Source organism: Montipora foliosa, chromosome 2 (assembly GCF_036669935.1).
Source record: "Montipora foliosa isolate CH-2021 chromosome 2, ASM3666993v2, whole genome shotgun sequence".
NCBI classification, from domain to species: Eukaryota; Metazoa; Cnidaria; class Anthozoa; order Scleractinia; family Acroporidae; genus Montipora; species Montipora foliosa.
Genome location: NC_090870.1, coordinates 61978584 through 61993583, shown reverse-complemented (window position 1 = coordinate 61993583; position 15000 = coordinate 61978584). Strand labels below are relative to the sequence as shown.

The window sequence follows — 15000 nt, the reverse complement described above, 5'->3', positions numbered from 1 at the left end:
CTTTTTTGACACCCGGTGGGTGGCTAGAGGAAAAATGAGTGTACTGAAAGGTTTCAGTCAGCTTCAAGTATGTTCTTATAACAAGAATGGATTGATTTTGAAAGAGTTTGCCTTTGTACACAACAATGTCTAGAAAAGTGCTTCTGTTCCAATAATTTGTGAGTTACAACTGTCACTCGTTACAGTCAGATAATTTGTGTGTCACAATAGGCCTATTGCATGATTACACCACAAGGTGCAAGTCTCCAGTTGAGCAGCAACTCCAGGGTGCAAATGTCCAGTTGAGCAGGGCCTTTAATCGGATTCGGGACGGACAGCTCTTCAGGAAAGGCGTGAACCTGAACATTCTTCACGATTCTTTTCTCTTCTTCTCGTATTGTCTGAAAATGAGAGGAGGGGGATCTTCTCCTCCAATTTCTCGGGTGAACCAGTCGATGCCGCCGACTCTTTTCGCAACTGCAACAGCATATGAGCTGCTCGAATAACCCATGCTACTACTCTTCTTAACTTCTCCCACTTCGAGTATTTTTCAAGTAACGTTCCCCAAAAGTCTTCCTTTTCGACGCACCCATTGATCCTTTCTTTCTTCACTCCCTCGTCCTGGTCTGAGAGTTCTTGATGGAGGTCGGCGGGTTGCTGCGGCCACTCCTTTGAGGCTTTCCACAGAAAATCTGGGCCATGTTTTCACATCTCCAACTTATCGGTTTCGAAGGCCTTTATTCCCCTCCAGGCTAAATCAGCAGTGTTAGACTCTGACCTGACATGGCGCCATTGCGAAGGCTTTGATCCTTCTCTGATCACAGCAACACGATTAGCAACGAAGGTGACGAATCTCCTTGTTTCGTTGAATATGTATCTAAGGACAATCGTAGAATCCGTCCAAAAGGTAATGTTGTGAATGGCGATGTGGCCTTCTACAATCAGTGGCAAAAGTAGTTGGGACGCTAGTGTCAGAATGGGCCTGAAAACCTCAGAAACTGAGCATAACTGTCAAAATTCCACTGAAAGCTTCAAAATACAAGTCCCCCTCCCCCCAAATCAATGTTGAAATAGACAAGGAAATGTATGTTCACATTGTTCTGGGGGGGGGGGGGGAGGGGGGGGCAATTTTTCAAACTCAGTAAAAAAAAACAACTTCAAAGCGTAAGTGTCCCAAGACTTTTGCCACTGATTGTAGCTCCTTTGTGATAAGTTTTTTCATAATGATTAACAAAGTAGCAGCGGCCTCACTTGTGATTTGCCCATCACAAAACTGTTGTGGATGTTCCCTTCTTTATCGAAGCGCAGGTAGGTTATTGTCCCATACCCATGCTCTTCGGAAGCATCCGCGAAATCATGGAGTTCAGCTTAATGCCTTAATGCGTAACCGCAAATGCTGGCTGACCAGGTAACTCCAAAGATATGAACCATCATCTGGAAGGACTTCGTAGATAGCAAAGAGCGCCCCGATCTTCAGGAGACACAAACATCTCATGAAACATCCGCTTGATGCAGTTGCCACGGCCATGCGGTAACTCTAAATCTCAGTATTACTCCTATCAATGAACTTGTGTGCTCTGGTCCCTGAAGCAAGTGACTATTCAACGACACGCCTTGCACGAATTGCAGGCGCAATCGAACACTACTCTCGGCTCTTCAGGTTTTCTTGGGTGCCAAACAACGTGATGTGGTAAGTACCAAATCGTTTCGAGGGAAGAAACCTCCTTATCTGGGACTTGCCGTGACGATCCTTCTTTCTGGTATTTCTGGATAACACTTGCATACTGCTTGTGAAACTCGGGGTTTCTCTCCATCCTCTTCTTCAACAAGTACAATAGGAGTTTAATTAAGAAACGACGACGGCTACGGCAACGACAACGCCAAAAAGCAGTAATGTTATTGGTTAAAAGAACCAAAATGCTCGTGCTGCTTGAACATTTCTCTCCCGTACGTACTCGTCAAAATTACTACGTGAAATGACCAAATTTAAGGTTTTGACGACAACGTGGACAAACTACCGTGAATCTTTCAGTCTCACTCTTTATTTCAAATCCGTTCGTACCAATCCAGTTTTAGGACACTTCGCTCATATTGAATAATATAAACAAGATGGAATAATCATGAAATACTTAGAACATCTCAAACTTCTATTTTGAAGTGAAGTTTTCGTCGCCGTAGCCGTCGTGTTTTCTTAAACTCCCTAATCTCTTCTTTGCTGCCGGGAGACCGTGTTTCGGAATGGCAAATTCAGCTGATAATGTCCATCGATGAGAACCGCTGATTCATCCATAATCTGCTTCGCCTTTCAGCGAGGAGCGGTCTGATTGGTGGATTTAAAAATTCTAGGCTTTTGATTGGTTCAAATTTTTTGGTCGTTCTCACGGTCCATGGAGCGGGATTTAAGAATTCTCGGCTTCTGATTGGGTATAGGTAGATGGTACTGAAAATCGTCGAGACGATCCACGTGACCCGCTTGGTCCTCTTAGGTCTCGTGATTCCTGGGATGGCGTCACACAGTCCCAGACCCCACTCGGACACCTCTCCCAAATAAGGACGAAAAGGCGGCAAAAGTCCTAGGCCCCACCCTGACAAAACCAGACACCAGAGAATGAAATCTAACAGGTTTTAATGACTATTTACAAATAACAACTATATACAAGGAGAAGATGGTGTCCCGTACGTGCACCCTATTATTATAACGGGCTGATTTGGATGTGGCCGGTAGATGACAGGATCCAGAACGCAATCATCTCACCGGTCACACGCGAGTATAGTCTCCTTAAAGTCATCTCAGTTCCGTAGTGTCACTACTCAGTTTTTCTTGGTGCCCCGCACGCGCATCTCGTGACTTGGATCGTGACATGACGGGTTGATGAAGGGAACCGGAACACCTCACCCGTCACGCCAAGAAAGAAATTATTCGCTCGCGTCGTCACTGAACTCTGACTGGAAATCCGACGTACCCGCGAAAAACTCCGCCACTCTTGGGAAAGATCCTACCAGGTCCTCCCGTTGGTACTTGGCCGCCGCAAGAGCTAATGGGGACTTTAAGGGACGAGAACGGGACGGCGACGGGGACCGCAGGCTCTCGGGGGAAAATCCAAATCATCATCTGCACATGACTGGCGGGAAAACGTTTGACGTTCTGCGTTCGGCCCCGACATGAAACGAGTCACTTTGACGTTGACTGAAAACGTGAGTATTCTGTTTCGCCTTCTCTGCTATCTAAACGTTAAATATTCCCGTGAGACAATTAAAAACAACTTTCATCTTGAATCAAGACGCTGATCGAGACCAACACCATTTGACGAACATGTAAGTAAGAAATGCAATGTAAATAAGCTTGGCTATCAATCGAAAATTCGCAGCTGAGAATCACTCAAAAGTCAAACAGTTTAACGAAGAAGATATTATTAACAGGTTTAAAAGGGCAGACAGCACAACAACGTATGTAGCCGTTTTGGTTTTTTATCTGCCAGCACAATTTTGAAGAATTTTGTCGCGGCAGTCGACAAACCGAGAATATTTTCTTTCAATTTACTTTGTAGGATTATGAAATACTGTATGTTTAGGTTATATAACGTACTTTGAGTTCAACATCACAACGGCAGAGCTTCTTTTGAAGGCGAATCCAGTGGCTCGTTAAACTCGACAATCTGCATTTAGTGCAACAAAACTTAGAAATTTTTGACTGTATAACGCTTGTAAATATGTTCGAGATTGTGAAGGTGAAAATAATCCAATGCGCTTTTAAAATAAGCTTAAAGAAAAAATATCTTGACATTTCGAGGCTTCAGCCGCTTTATCATCACCGGATGATAGCATTAACTAACTAGTCTGTATTTTTATGGAAAGGGACAATTTAAAAAAGGCTATACAATTTTATTATATAGGTTTCGTGGTTATTAAACCATGAAAAGTTGCCCTGTATTCTGCAGGTTATTATTTTTTCTAAAGTTGAAAGGTGACCCTATGAGAAGTGTGTTTTGGCAGCTGTTTTGTACTGGGATTTGAATCTACTTTGTTTATGTCTGAGGTCGACAACTCCAATGTACTGGACGAAAGATCACGATCTTCTTTTAGTAAGAGAAGTGCTAACTGTTGATCCGTATAGCCAGCCAAAGGGAAGTAAGGAGAAGGCGAAACTGTGGGAAGAAATTGCCTTAAACCTGAGTGCGGTGTCTGAGCCCCGTTTCTCAGTTTCTGTGAGGTCTGTAAGAGACAGTGTAAACCTGGTTCTAATAAAGAAACAAAAGAAAGGTTGCAGAAGAAAGCAAGGCCAGCGGAATAGCAGTTGATGATCCCTCAGCGTTTGATGCAGCTATTGAAGAAATATTTGAGAAAGCCGAGACTGCAGAGAGAGATCAGCAAATGATATCAGACGGAAAAAAGGCCAATGCAGATGTTGTATTCCGTGATTAACGATAAATCACAACCGTATTCAAGCGTCATTTAAGCTCAGAACATCACTAATAATATTCTCCCGCTCTCCTAATATCCCGTATGTCCATCACGTGACCGACTCTACATCCCTCCTTTTCTTTACAGAATATAAAGCATGTTTCTTAGTGGTCAAAAACAATCGAAACGCTAAGTTCGAATCAATCAGTCGCAGTCAGTCTCAACCTAAAAAACATTGTCCTTGAGGTTCAAGACACGTTTCATATTATACTACTTTTTTTTCTTTGAAACAACGTAGTTTAATCTCCAAGAGCAGATAATAATCACTGTTCACTGTTGACCCCATTCGCCGTAGCGATCCGGGGGGTGTCTGTTTCGTTGCGGTCTTCTGTCCATGTCATGATGATCCACCGGTGGCTCTTCTTAATGATCACTACTTTGATCGGGTTGCTCTTCTCTTGTGTTAAATGTTTTTACTTCTATGACGTTCCTATGGTATTGACCTTTCTGACTCTTTTGCGGGGTCTGAATCACCACACTATTACCCTTTCTCTCAACGATTTCATAACGTTCAGGCTGAAAATTGGTTGACAGCTTGTTTGACTTTTCCTGCTTCAGAGGCACCTGGTCTCCCACTTGGAGATCGCAAGGTTGAGCGCCTCTACTTGTGTCTGCATAAATCTTCTTTTCCCAGTCACGGTCTCGTAGTTCCTCATCAATTGCCAGGAAGAAGTAGACAGAATAAAAACATCTTAAGTTTAGTTAAAGTTGATATGCTACGTATTTGTTGTGGTTCAATTTTATCCTTGTTTCAATTTGTCTTTTTCTTTGTTTTACACTCATTTTCATATGTTACGATACACATTATTGAACCAAGGATAAAACTGAGCCACAACATATACCTTTATCGTACTCAGAACAAGGCACCATTGTTTGTTGTTCTTTATTGGTTTGAGATAATTACAGAGTTCATGTTAAAACGTAAGCATTTGAAAGGACCATGGCAATATGCCCTGGTGTACCAATCTTCTAGAGTACATGTATGTGGATAATATATAGTTATTTTAGGGGTAGTACAGTACTACTTAATTAGCAACTACACGTAGCTCTCTGTAACTTTTATTGTAAAGTACCCCTGGGGTCAAACATGATAAAGGATATTATACTCTCCCCCCCATCTTCCATCAACCCACACAGCAGAGTGTATTAGTATTCTTTAAGGTGTGGCAAGTCCTTATCCTCCCTATTCTTCCAAGGTGGGTGGATCCACCTCAAAAAACTCGGAGGTTTTGTTGCCATACAAGCATGTTAATGCATTTCTTAACAAGGCGCAAACAATGTACATCTTTCCTATTGAGGAAAGTCCAATCTTGAGGTTCTTTTTGAAATCTACTAACTTGTAGTTCTCAACTATGTCTCCAAATAGCCATTCTACAGAGACTCTCACAGAGCTCATAGCCTTATTAAAATTTACCATCTGTGGGGTGAGTATCATGTTTCTAAAAGGGGCCTGGAGGTGCACCCTCAATGGGCAGGCGGGATCTCCATAAACACATAGTGGACGACCCGCTGGCCCAAGTGCAAAAGCATAACGTTGCATATCTTGAAGAAGATTGGAGTCTGCTAGCATGGCAGCGTCGTGTCGTCTGCCCTCTTCGGCCTCCATCCGAGCTCGATCTCCCGTATGCGATCTAAGACGATCGTCGCCGTATCAGCAACCGTCTCATCCATTGGAAGTGTCCGACGACGTTTGGAGCGTCGGACACAAAATTCTTTTGTAGTCTGATTGTCTTTGTATCAGAGTGGGACATCGAGATCGTCGGTTTTCTGGAGGAGGTAGCGAACGAACCGGCACTGACGACAGTTTTGATCGACGATTGAAGTCGTCAGGGCTTTGATAGGAATTTCGCCTTTTTTTCCTTTACAAATTTCACAAAAGACAGAATCCAGTAGCACGTCTATACGTCTACAACACGTGTCCAGTCTCATGACTAACTGACTGTTCTGGCTGGTGCGACTCTTTATATATCAAATCGAGTGTACGTGCTCAAAAGCTGATACCATCCTAAGGAACCAATGACAGAGCGGTCGGTATTTTACAGACCTCGTCAGTTTTAAAGGTGAGTATCTTTTGGAAGTAGGAAGACCTGTCGCCTGCTCGCTATACGTTTAAAAAAGAGAAGAAGAAAAAGAAAGAATAATAATAAAGTATTCTCTTTTCAGTCTTGCGATGTGGTCACTTGTGATGTAGATCGTGACGTTTCGACTGCATACTGCTAGTCTTCATCAGGCGATGAGGTCCACTGGTTATGCATCACCTTTTAAGCAGGATGCTCCGCTGTGATTGGTTGGTTTTGTGACGGGTGCATTTCGATCCTCGCTTCTTCTGTGTGTTGTTCCTTCGGCGGTCCGCTGTTGTACGGTTCTCCTGTTGTTGTGTTTCTTGATCGTGGGCAACCATCCTTGCGGAATTTCTTTTCCACTAGCCCTGTTGATGTTGTTAGGGTGAAGTCTTATGTGAATCACCTCTTTGACCCTGCGTGTGTACCAATGAGGATCACCATCAATAAACTTTACTTCGTTCCAAAGCGGGTTGTGTCCGGTGTTGTTAGCGTGTTCTGAAATGGTGGAGGTCTAGGTGCGGGCAAGTCGGATGTCTCGTATTCACAGGGAATCCTGAAAACTACACCATCTTGTTTAGTGGGCTGGACAGCGTCTTTCGGTCGTACTAGATGTGATCTTAATGTAGTCGCCGAGTTGAAAACAGCGCGCATGCCTTGTTGCTGTAGGCAGCGGCGAAGTTCTTCGGATAGGCCTTTGACATAGGGTAAAACCGCAGTAGACTTGTACTCGATCGTGGACTCTGCACTGCTACTCGGTTTCCTGGTCTTGGTGATTTTCTGCAAGAAAGAAAGAGGGCAACCATTAGAGACAAGAACAGAAGACAGCTGTTTCTTCTCCTTGGAGATAACAGAGGGTTTTGTTACGAGACGTTTGGCGCTCTCATAGAGGCACTTGACAGTACTGCGTTTTACTGATTGCCGGTGGTGGAAATCATACGCGAAGTACTGATCAGTGTGCCTAGGCTTCCTGTACACACTGGTGGTGAGGCGGCCGTCCGGTTCTCTTGAAACTGCGGTGCCAAGGAAAGCGAGTTTGTAGTCGTTCTCTGGCTCCATGGTGAAGAGAATGGGAGGCTGCTGGTTGTGCAGATGCTGTAAGAAGCTATCAACGTTTCCGCCATCCAGGATGGTGAAAGTGTCGTCAACATAGCGTTGACGACAACACACGGAAACAGCCAGGATCGAAATGCACCAATCACAGCTGCTGAAAAGCAACTAATCACAGAGGAGCTTCCTACTTAAAAGGTGATCCCAGAGCCAAGTCTGCCCGAAGAAAAGTATGTGAGAAAGCACCGATAGTCTGACCATGCCAAGAAGCTCCATGAGGTAGAATTTCTAGGGCAACAGGTGTGCCATGAATTAGAACACACCCGCCCCATTACACTTGGACTGTTACGTTCTTGTTTTTGGAAACTGAAATGTCATGACCTTGAGATCGATTAGAGTATAAATAAAAGCTGTGAATCTTGAAATGTGTGTCTTAGTTTGAGTATGTCGTGTGCTGAGCTCGGACGACGTCTGTTCCGAGCGGCCATCGCTCATGTCACCCAACTCCCTTATCGCGAAATCGCACAACGGATCCGACAGCGTTTATTGACTTGGCTCTGTCGGGAATTGATGAAGGTGCTCGGAGGCACAGATCAATGGGATGGACTCCCTACCAAAGAACCCATCGATGCCCTGGCGGAATTCGAAGTCATGAAAGGAGGCATCGACTATCAGTGCACTCATTTCGTCGTCAACCTGACCTGGTTGACGAGAACCCTCGGACCCGAATGCGCTTACTCTGCGTGGCAAACCCTTGAAAAGGGGTTTATCCTCAGGACGTACCGACCATTTTGATGTTGATGACGCATTGGCTCGTCATCGAAACATGTCGAAACGGAAATGACGCCGCGCCGCCACCCCCGTCGTGAGTGCGTACACGGATCCTCAGATCCCAGGTGCCCTAGGTGGTGTGGCCCGGTACGCTCAACAAAGCTCGTCAGGAATTGCAAGGGGAGCTGGCGTACATGTTTGATCGACCTGTACGACGACGGTTCGAAACGTTCCCGTGTTGGTATTTCACAAGGACGAGCAATGGCAAGCGGATCTGGTGGAGATGCAACCTCTGAAACGTTGGAATGGAGGGTGTCGCTATCTCTTAACGGTCATTGACGATTTGTCCAAATACGCGTGGGTAGTTCCGGTGAAGAACAAGACGAGTAAGGCCATGACTCGTGCTTTTGAAAAAGTACTTCGCCAAGGACGAAAACCTCAACGTTTACATACCGATGCCGGTAAAGAGTTTTACAATGCTTCGTTTCGTCGGATGTTGGAACGAGAAGGCATCCATCACTTTTCGACGCATGGGGATGCCAAAGCTTCCGTGGTCGGACGTTTTAAGGACGGTGCCTACTATTGTTATTGCGCATACGTTCTGCGCATCTCCAGATACTCGGATTTCCTATCGCTGATGCTTACTAATACTGGGATAAAAGTAGATCTTAGTAAGTACTCTTGGTGTCCAAAAAGAAAATTTGGGGTAGCCATGCATTTTTGAGAGATAATTAAGCTTCAATTTGAGAAAAAACGCGATACATTGCTTTGTATTTCAGAGCTTTTTACAAATATTATTCATGAACTATCTTTGAAAAATGAGTGGTTACCCCCAATTTTCTTTTTGGATTTCAATTGCACCTGTTAAGATCTACATTTTCTGCATAATCACATACCGGGGAAAAAATATCTTTAATTAGTAGGCACCGTCCTTAATCGCACGTTGAAAGAATGAATGTATCGCTATTTCACAGCTCGAAATACCCGAGCCTACCTCGGTACAACAGGAGCTTGCTCCGGAGTATTGGCATAGCGCCAAGAGACGTCACCGAAAAGAACGAAGGGGTCGTGTGGAACAAACTGTACGGCACACGACTGAAACGACGTCCTCGACCTAAACTCAAGGTGGGCGATCGCGTGCACTTGAGTAAGAAACATCGCCCCTTCAAGAAAGGCTATCTGCCTGGATGGACAGAAGAAGTCCTTATCGTTCTTCGGGTCCGTGGTCACATACAAGTTGGAAGAATTGGACAGGACGCCCTTGGAAGGCGGTTTTTGCGAACAGGGTGTCACCGTTCTGGACAACGACTTTACAACGACGTGGACAAGCGGTGAAAGTTCCATTGATGGGTTGAGCAAGTAAATAAAAGAGGATGCTCTCGTCTCATTATGCTACGCTGTCGAGCAGCGTACAATGGGCCTAGTTCCCTAAGGATTGGGTCTGTCATGAGGACGACGATGCATGGGAGGTGGGATTGTCGGGTGAGTTATTGCCTCGTACACCGACCATCGAGATACCACTCAAAGACATCCTGGTGCACCTAGACACACGTTTGTCTAGCAGTAAGAATCCCAATGGATACCTACCTATGTACGTATTCATTTGCACCCACAATGGGGTCCGGAGTATGAAGACCGACGGTACCGTTCGAACCAGTAATATACTCCCCCCGTCAACGGGAGTCGAATTTATCAATAGTATCACAGACTCAGTGGAGCAATGGATCCTGAACGCGATGCTGGTGGGGAATACGTTGTACATGGATGTGATGGTCGAATCCAAGACGGTCACAAGAAAGAAGGCCGTGACGTTCTGGTACGAGAGGTGCATTCTCGACGAAGCGGTGTGGATACCGTGTACACCAGACTGTTTTCAAGTTATTTCCAAGGTCCAAAGTTTTACAATTCTTTGAATTCTGTCATAACTGGCTCGTCCTCATCTGCATCTTTCAAAAGAAAGCTTAAAGAATTTTTCCTTAGTATGTATTAGCGTTTTGTATGGCTATAATTTGATTATTTACTAAGTGTATAATATGTTTATGTGCATGTGTGTGTGGGCGTGCGTGTGTGAATCCTGAGGTCTAAGTTAGCTGTCATGAGTCCATATTGTAATTATTTATATTAAGACCTGTTTCTAAATGAGGCAGTATAAGCCCCATGGGTTCCCTCGACCAAATATCTTCGTGGCCTGTTTTACCACCTACTGGGCCCATCTCTGACTCTACGAAGCATTGGATCAACTTCCCGACCGCGTCCTCTACTTCGACACAGACTCGGTCATCTTCGCCGTACGTCCGGGCGATCCCCCTGTTCATCCACCTCTGGGGCGAATTCCTGGGCGCCTTCACCGACGAATTGGACGATGGCGACCACATCATCGAATTCTGTTCTGGGGATCCCAAAAACTACGAGTACCTGACATCGAAAGGCAACACGGTGTGCAAGGTGCGGGGCTTTTCGCTCAGCTTCGAGGGGAGTTACATCCTCAACTAAAACGCAATGAGACAAAGCACGCTCGACGATCTCCAACGACCTTTGGACGTTCCCAGGACCACCCGCGTCACTCAGTCGCACAGTATCCCTCGGGACGCCAAAAACCACCAGCTCTCGACACGTCCTTTGCACAAGAACTACCGTTTGGTGTATTCCAAACGTGTCTTGGACCCTACAACGGCGTGCACCTTCCTTTATGGGTATAATCGTATGGCAGACAAGGGCCTCGACAACCTCCAGACCTCCATGGATTTGTAAAAACATTTGACGGGTGGGATGATTGTGTTCTGGATCTCTTCATTGGCCCACCAGACCACCAGGAACATTCTAGTATATAGTAGCCACACTTTGTGCACGTTAAACCTATCGGAATTCTTCTCTTGTTTAGTTTTTTGTACATAGTCATTAAACCTGTTCTACATTAAACTTGTTAGATCTCATTCTCTAGCGTTTGGTTTTGACCGAGCTGGCCCTGGGAGTTTTCCCGCCTTTTCTTCTTTATATGGAAGAGGTGATGAAGTTAGGTCTGGAAATCTGTGACGTCATTCCAGGAACCACTTGACCTACAAGGACCAAGCGGATCGTGTGGGTCTTTTCCACGAGTTTTGGTGGAGACTTGTCCCCCCGAGTTGGCTCCACTGGAGACTTGTCCCCCCGAGTTGGCTCCACTGGAGACTTGTCCCCCCGAGTTGGCTCCACTGGAGACTTGTCCCCCCGAGTTGGCTCCACTGGAGACTTGTCCCCCCGAGTTGGCTCCACTGGAGACTTGTCCCCCCGAGTTGGCTCCACTGGAGACTTGTCCCCCCGAGTTGGCTCCACTGGAGACTTGTCCCCCCGAGTTGGCTCCACTGGAGACTTGTCCCCCCGAGTTGGCTCCACTGGAGACTTGTCCCCCCGAGTTGGCTCCACTGGAGACTTGTCCCCCCGAGTTGGCTCCACTGGAGACTTGTCCCCCCGAGTTGGCTCCACTGGAGACTTGTCCCCCGAGTTGGCTCCACTGGAGACTTGTCCCCCCGAGTGGGCTCCACTGGAGACTTGTCCCCCGAGTTGGCTCCACTGGAGACTTGTCCCCCCGAGTTGGCTCCACTGGAGACTTGTCCCCCCCGAGTTGGCTCCACTGGAGACTTGTCCCCCCGAGTTGGCTCCACTGGAGACTTGTCCCCCCGAGTTGGCTCCACTGGAGACTTGTCCCCCGAGTTGGCTCCACTGGAGACTTGTCCCCCCGAGTTGGCTCCACTGGAGACTTGTCCCCCCGAGTTGGCTCCACTGGAGACTTGTGCCCCCGAGTTGGCTCCACGGGAGACGTGTCCACCCGAGTTGGCTCCACTGGAGACTTGTCCCCCCGAGTTGGCTCCACTGGAGACTTGTCCCCCCGAGTTGGCTCCACTGGAGACTTGTCCCCCCGAGTTGGCTCCACTGGAGACTTGTCCCCCCGAGTTGGCTCCACTGGAGACTTGTCCCCCCGAGTTGGCTCCACTGGAGACTTGTCCCCCCGAGTTGGCTCCACTGGAGACTTGTCCCCCCGAGTTGGCTCCACTGGAGACTTGTCCCCCCGAGTTGGCTCCACTGGAGACTTGTCCCCCCGAGTTGGCTCCACTGGAGACTTGTCCCCCCGAGTTGGCTCCACTGGAGACTTGTCCCCCCGAGTTGGCTCCACTGGAGACTTGTCCCCCGAGTCGGCTCCACTGGAGACTTGTCCCCCCGAGTTGGCTCCTCTGGCGACTTGTCCCCCCGAGTTGGCTCCACTGGAGACTTGTCCCCCCGAGTTGGCTCCACTGGAGACTTGTCCCCCCGAGTTGGCTCCACTGGAGACTTGTCCCCCCGAGTTGGCTCCACTGGAGACTTGTCCCCCCGAGTTGGCTCCACTGGAGACTTGTCCCCCCGAGTTGGCTCCACTGGAGACTTGTCCCCCCGAGTTGGCTCCACTGGAGACTTGTCCCCCCGAGTTGGCTCCACTGGAGACTTGTCCCCCCGAGTTGGCTCCACTGGAGACTTGTCCCCCGAGTTGGCTCCCCTGGAGACTTGTCCCCCCGACTTGGCTCCTCTGGAGACTTGTCCCCCTTGTTGGCTCCACTGGAGACTTGTCCCCCCGAGTTGGCTCCACTGGAGACTTGTCCCCCCGAGTTGGCTCCACTGGAGACTTGTCCCCCCGAGTTGGCTCCACTGGAGACTTGTCCCCCCGAGTTGGCTCCACTGGAGACTTGTCCCCCCGAGTTGGCTCCACTGGAGACTTGTCCCCCCGAGTTGGCTCCACTGGAGACTTGTCCCCCCGAGTTGGCTCCACTGGAGACATGTCCCCCGAGTTGGCTCCACTGGAGACTTGTCCCCCGAGTTGGCCCCACCGGAGCCTTGACCCCCCGAGTTGGCTCCACTGGAGACTTGTCCCCCCGAGTTGGCTACCCCTGAGACTTGTCCCCCCGAGTTGGCTCCACTGGAGACTTGTCCCCCCGAGTTGGCTCCACTGGAGACTTGTCCCCCCGAGTTGGCTCCACTGGAGACTTGTCCCCCGAGTTGGCTCCACTGGAGACTTGTCCCCCCGAGTTGGCTCCACTGGAGACTTGTCCCCCGAGTTGGCTCCACTGGAGACTTGTCCCCCCGAGTTGGCTCCACTGGAGACTTGTCCCCCGAGTTGGCTCCATGGAGACTTGTCCCCCCGAGTTGGCTCCACTGGAGACTTGTCCCCCGAGTTGGCTCCACTGGAGACTTGTCCCCCGCAGTTGGCTCCACTGGAGACTTGTCCCCCCGAGTTGGCTCCACTGGAGACTTGTCCCCCGAGTTGGCTCCACTGGAGACTTGGCCCCCCGAGTTGGCTCCACTGGAGACTTGGCCCCCCGAGTTGGCTCCACTGGAGACTTGTCCCCCCGAGTTGGCTCCACTGGAGACTTGTCCCCCCGAGTTGGCTCCACTGGAGACTTGTCCCCCCGAGTTGGCTCCACTGGAGACTTGTCCCCCGAGTGGCTCCACTGGAGACTTGTCCCCCGAGTTGGCTCCACTGGAGACTTGTCCCCCCGAGTTGGCTCCACTGGAGAATTGTCCCCCGAGTTGGCTCCACTGGAGACTTGTCCCCCCGAGTTGCTCCACTGGAGACTTGTCCCCCCGAGTTGGATCCACTGGAGACTTGTCCCCCGAGTTGGCTCCACTGGAGACTTGTCCCCCGAGTTGGCTCCACTGGAGACTTGTCCCCCGAGTTGGCTCCACTGGAGACTTGTCCCCCGAGTTGGCTCCACTGGAGACTTGTCCCCCCGAGTTGGCTCCACTGGAGACTTGTCCCCCCGAGTTGGCTCCACTGGAGACTTGTCCCCCCGAGTTGGCTCCCACTGGAGACTTGTCCCCCGAGTTGGCTCCACTGGAGACTTGTCCCCCCGAGTTGGCTCCAACTGGAGAACTTGTCCCCCGAGTTGGCTCCACTGGAGACTTGTTCACCCGAGTTGGCTCCACTGGAGACTTGTCCCCCCGAGTTGGCTCCACTGGAGACTTGTCCCCCGCGTTGGCTCACTGGAGACTTGTCCCCCCGAGTTGGCTCCACTGGAGACTTGTCGCCACCCGAGTTGGCTCCACAGAGACTTGTCCCCCCGAGTTGGCTCCACTGGAGACTTGTCCCCCCGAGTTGGCTCCACTGGAGACTTGTCCCCCCGAGTTGGCTCCACTGGAGACTTTGCACCGCGAGTGGGCTCCACTGGAACTTGTCCCCCCCGAGTTGGCTCCACTGGAGACTTGTCCCCCCGAGTTGGCTCCACTGGAGACTTGGATCCCCCCGAGTTGGCTCCACTGGAGACTTGTCCCCCCGAGTAGGGGCCAATGGAGACTTGTCCCCGCCGCGTTGGCTCGCACTGGAGACTTGCTCCCCCCCGAGTTTGGCTCCACTGGAGACTTGTCCCCCCGAGTTGGGCTCCACTGGAGACTTGTCCCACCCGAGTTGGCTCCACTGGAGGACTTGTCCCCCCGAGTTGGCTCACTGGAGACTTGTCCCCCCGAGGTTGGCTCCACTGGAGACTTGTCCCCCCATAGGGAAGGAGTGGTTGGCTCCACTGGAGACTTGTACCCCGAGTTGGCTCCACTGGAGACTTGGTCCCCACCGAGTTGGCTCCACTGGAAGACTTGTCCCCCCGAGTTGGCTCCACTGGAGACTTGTCCCCCGAGTTGGCTCCACTGGAGACTTGTCCCCCCGAGTTGGCTCCACTGGAGA

At 49.4% G+C, this 15000-nt stretch overlaps 1 protein-coding gene and 1 pseudogene across 1 annotated transcript; one reads left to right on the top strand and one right to left on the bottom strand.

Annotated features, from left to right (window-relative positions):
* Positions 1–6953: 6953 nt before the first annotated feature.
* Positions 6954–7559, bottom strand: LOC137991919 (uncharacterized). The gene has a single exon (XM_068836943.1). The coding sequence runs from the start codon at positions 7557–7559 to the stop codon at positions 6954–6956; it is 606 nt and encodes a 201-aa protein (XP_068693044.1).
* A 2919-nt stretch (positions 7560–10478) lies between these two features.
* LOC137991918 (uncharacterized) overlaps positions 10479–15000 on the top strand; it is a 45757-nt pseudogene continuing 41235 nt past the window's right edge.

Bases quoted from the DNA above. Each gene is read 5' to 3' on its own strand.
- LOC137991919 (XM_068836943.1), bottom strand. From the start codon at position 7,559: ATGGAGCCAGAGAACGACTACAAACTCGCTTTCCTTGGCACCGCAGTT.